This window comes from Cornus florida, unplaced genomic scaffold, assembly GCF_030987335.1.
Source record: "Cornus florida cultivar Cherokee Brave unplaced genomic scaffold, ASM3098733v1 CherokeeBrave_3.0.0_Hap2_Chr06, whole genome shotgun sequence".
Lineage (NCBI taxonomy): Eukaryota > Viridiplantae > Streptophyta > Magnoliopsida > Cornales > Cornaceae > Cornus > Cornus florida.
In genome coordinates, this window is record NW_026775576.1 from 78,663,383 (window position 1) to 78,667,411 (window position 4,029).

Sequence of the window (4,029 nt, forward strand, 5' to 3'; positions counted from 1 at the left end):
ATGAAGACCACTTTTAAGTTTTGTCGACCTCTCTCTCTCTCTTTGTTTTACACACCAAAATTTTGTGATCACTAACACCTCTTCTTCAAACTAAGCCAAATCCTCTCTGATACTAGATGAAATTTTTGTTCTACTGAGACCACTTTTGTCCCATCTCTCTCTCTCTCTCTCTGTGCACCACAGTACGCAATTTTTTGTGACTAAAACCTCTTCTTCAAACTAAGCCAAATCCTCTCTGCTGCTAGATGAAACTTCTGTTCTATAGAGACCACTTTTGTCCCATCTCTCTCTCTCTCTCTCTCTCTCTCTCTCTCTCTGCACCACTTTATGCAAATTTTTGTGACTAACACCACTTCTTCAAACAAACCAAACCCTAGCTCTTTAGTGGCCGGTAGATGAAGCTTTTAATCTATTAAGACCTCTTTTTGTCCTATCTCTCTCTCTCTCTCTCTGCACCATTCTCTCCAAAATTTTGTTACTAACACCATTTCTTCAAACAAAACCGAACCCTCGCTGCCCATTTTTTTCATCCCCACTGCATTACTCTATGCATCTAGATATGTTGTCCAATTCATAGATATTCTCACATGGCATATCACCAATCTTGCAACACAATCCTCGAAAAAGACAACTTCAACGATTCTACAACTCCTCAATCCCGAGTTGTGCAAGAAATCGAAGATTGTCCCATTGATGAGAATCACAAGGAGGATGGACTAGAACTAGAAGTCATCAACTTTGGACTCAGCCAAGAAAAGCTTGCTGAACTAGTTGAACTTAATGACATAAATTATATCCATCAACATTATGGTGGAATCAATGGGATTGCTGCAGCATTAGATACCAATATTCATACCGGTATTCGTGGCGATGGCAAAGATCTTCGTTGCAGACATGAAGCCTTCGGTTCAAACCTAAATTTTGAGGACAAATCTTCTTCCAATGCCAGGAAAGGGACGTTGTACTGGCTCATGTGTGATGCTTTCAAAGATAGCACTGTGATCCTTCTCTTGTGTTGCGCCACGCTTTCTCTGGTGATCGGAATCAAGAGGAATGGACTAGAAGAAGGGATTGTTGATGGTGCGATCATGATTTTAGCCATAGACATAGTTGTCATTTTTAGTGTCATTTCTATATTTCGGAAGGCCAGAAGGAATAAGATGATCAAGCAGCAGTTGTCAAGGGAGAAAACAGCTATCTCCAAGGTCATTCGAGGCGGGAAGGTCCAACTTTTTGCAGTTCATGAAGTTGTGGTTGGCGATATAGTTTGCTTGAAGACCGGTGACACGGTCCCTGCTGATGGTTTGTTCATTGATGGTGGTGACTCATTCAAGCTCGGTAACGGATTAGTCCATGAGGGTAATATTGGTTACTTGTCTAAGTACCCTTCTATGTTTACCGGTGAAAAAGTGGTGGGTGGTGAGTGTCAAATGCTTGTGATGACAGTGGGAAGGAACACAGAAAAGAGTAAGTTGATGAGATCAATAAGCTCTGATGAAAGCGATCGAGAGTCAAGGCTGCTAATTGCTATGGACAAAACAAATTTTCGTTTGGAAAAGATTTGGTTGAGCCTCTCTTTGTTTGTTCTTGTAGTGCAAGTACTCAGATGTTTCGTATTGAATTCTGGTCAGTGCGACCAGAATCATGATCCGGACCCAAAGGGTGTAAAGAACACTGTGGAGGAAATAATGAATGAGGCCACAAAGCTTATTAGGAAGCAACAAGGCACAAGGGCTAATGGGTTGGTTCCTATGCTTTGTATATTGATCTTTGCGCTAAGAGATGGTTTGACTTTAGGGTTTTTTATCTTGTTAGCTTGTGGGAAGAAGAAAATGATGTCGTCCGGTAAGGTCATAGTCCAGAAACTCCCAGCATGCTCTACGATTGGTTTCGTGACTGCAATCTGCACCGGTGAAACGGATGATCTATCCCTGCAGCATAGGAAGATGGCCGAGCTGTGGATTGGGTTCGACAATGTCAAGGAAGTGTCCACAGGAGTACTAGCTCATGAAGTCCTTGATAGGCTGCGTGAAGGAGTTTATTGCATGTGTAGTCCATCAGAGGATGCTCTTCTTTGCTGGTCTCAACAAGTTCTTGGGAATATTGATATTGAGGAATTGAGTCGAAATTGCAGTGTTCTTGATAGTGAAGCTTTTGGTCTCAATAGGAATGAAAGTGTGTTGATGTTAAGGAGAAAAGAAGAGAGTGACAAAGTCGTGCATGTCCATTTGAAAGGAGCTGCAAAGATGGTACTATCCAAGTGCTCACATTATTATAAAGTAGATGGAACCATCAAAACCCTAGATGAAAGGGAAAGAGCTTTATTCAACGAAATAATTGAAACTATTGAATCTGATTGTCTCCAATGCTTCGCTTTTGCTCACAAGAAAGTACTTGTTGTGCAAGAGGAAGGAGAACAAACTCGGAAGCTCGGAAAAGATGAAGAAGAAACCCTCAAATCTATAGAAGATGGCTTAATTTTGTTAGGTCTACTTGGGTTGAAGAACCCATATGGACAAGAGGTGAGACAAGCTATTGAAGCTTGTAAGAAATCCGGGGTTAAGATCAAATTAGTGGTTGATAAGGACATAAAAACAGCAGCATTTATGGCAGTCCAATCGGGAATTCTTAGGTCTGCTGAAGAGATGGAAGGAGTAGTTGAAGCCTCAGAATTCCGAAATAGCTCTGAGGAAGATCGGATGAGTATGATTGATCGCATATCTGTGATGGCGAAAGCATCTCCGGCTGATAAACTACTAATGGTGCAGTGCCTGAGGCAGAAAGGTGTAGTAGTGGCAGTCACTGGAACAAGTACTAGGGACTCCCTGCTGTTACAAGAAGCTGATTTAGGGCTTCTAATTGGCCATAATGGTGCAGAATCGGCACAGGAGAGTTCAGACATCGTCGTGTTGGACCGGACTTTTGTGACATTTTATGCCATATTGAAGATGGGAAGGTGTGTTTGCAACAATCTTAAGAAATTCATTCAGTTGCAACTGTCACTCAATATTGTTGCATTCATGACAAACTTCATCGTAGTACTTTTTGCAAGTGAAGTGCCACTCACACCATTCAAAATCTTGTGGCTTAACCTAATCATGGACATACTTGGTGCCTCAGCTTTGGCGGCACCACCACCTTCTAGGGTTCAACTGGAGAGCTGCCCACCCGCTTTCCCTATAAGTGGTCCATTTATAACTAAAACCATGTGGACAAGCATAGCTGTCAAGTCCCTCTATCAGGTCACTGTTCTATTAGTCCTACACTTTAAGGGACAGGCTATTTTCCACGTGGATGAGAGGGTTTTAAAGGCCATGATCTTCAACTGCTATGTGTTATGTCAGGTTTTCGCATTGATGAATGCGAGAGAGATGGAGAAAATGAATGTTTTTGAGGGGATATTGATGCGAAAGAGCCTGCGGTTTCATGTGATGGTGGTGGCGATTGTTACTATGCAGGTGGTGGTGATTAATATCGCGACGGCGGTAACTCATAGTGACGGAAGGTTAGGCCTGAAAGAATGGGGTGTTTGTATTGGAATTGCAGCAACTGTTTTGCCCGTAGGCTGGGGTGCAAAATGGGTTACAAAAAATAACACACAGGTGAACTGATTTGTACATATGTATATATATACACATAAATATATATATAGATTTCCCTCTTACCTTCAAATTAAGCTGTAATGTTCATATATACTTTATTATAATTTCCTATTGTGGATTTATATGTATAGATTTTCGTCTTTTCCTTCAAATTAAGCTGTAATGCTCGTACATTCTTAATGATAATTTCCTATTTGTTTTTCAGCTACATATGTTGAAATTGTGTGAAGATTTTATGTAAGAACAATTTGTATTGGAGTCTTGGAAGTAATTAATAAGTATTAAGATCGATGTTCCCCACCATTTAAAATAGGAAAATGACTCTTAAATCAATTTATGAGATGGTGGAAGAATCTTTCATCCCGTGATGTGGAGGATATTATCTACACCCTCCTCTATACACACAAGTCCAATAACACTATTCATC

At 40.9% G+C, this 4,029-nt stretch overlaps 1 protein-coding gene across 1 annotated transcript; it reads left to right on the plus strand.

Moving 5' to 3' along the window:
- Nucleotides 1-587: 587 nt before the first annotated feature.
- On the plus strand, nucleotides 588-3,611 carry LOC132314392 (calcium-transporting ATPase 12, plasma membrane-type-like). Its single transcript, XM_059813264.1, has one exon. It carries the CDS (start codon nucleotides 588-590, stop codon nucleotides 3,609-3,611), a length of 3,024 nt encoding a protein of 1,007 aa, XP_059669247.1.
- Nucleotides 3,612-4,029: the final 418 nt, after the last annotated feature.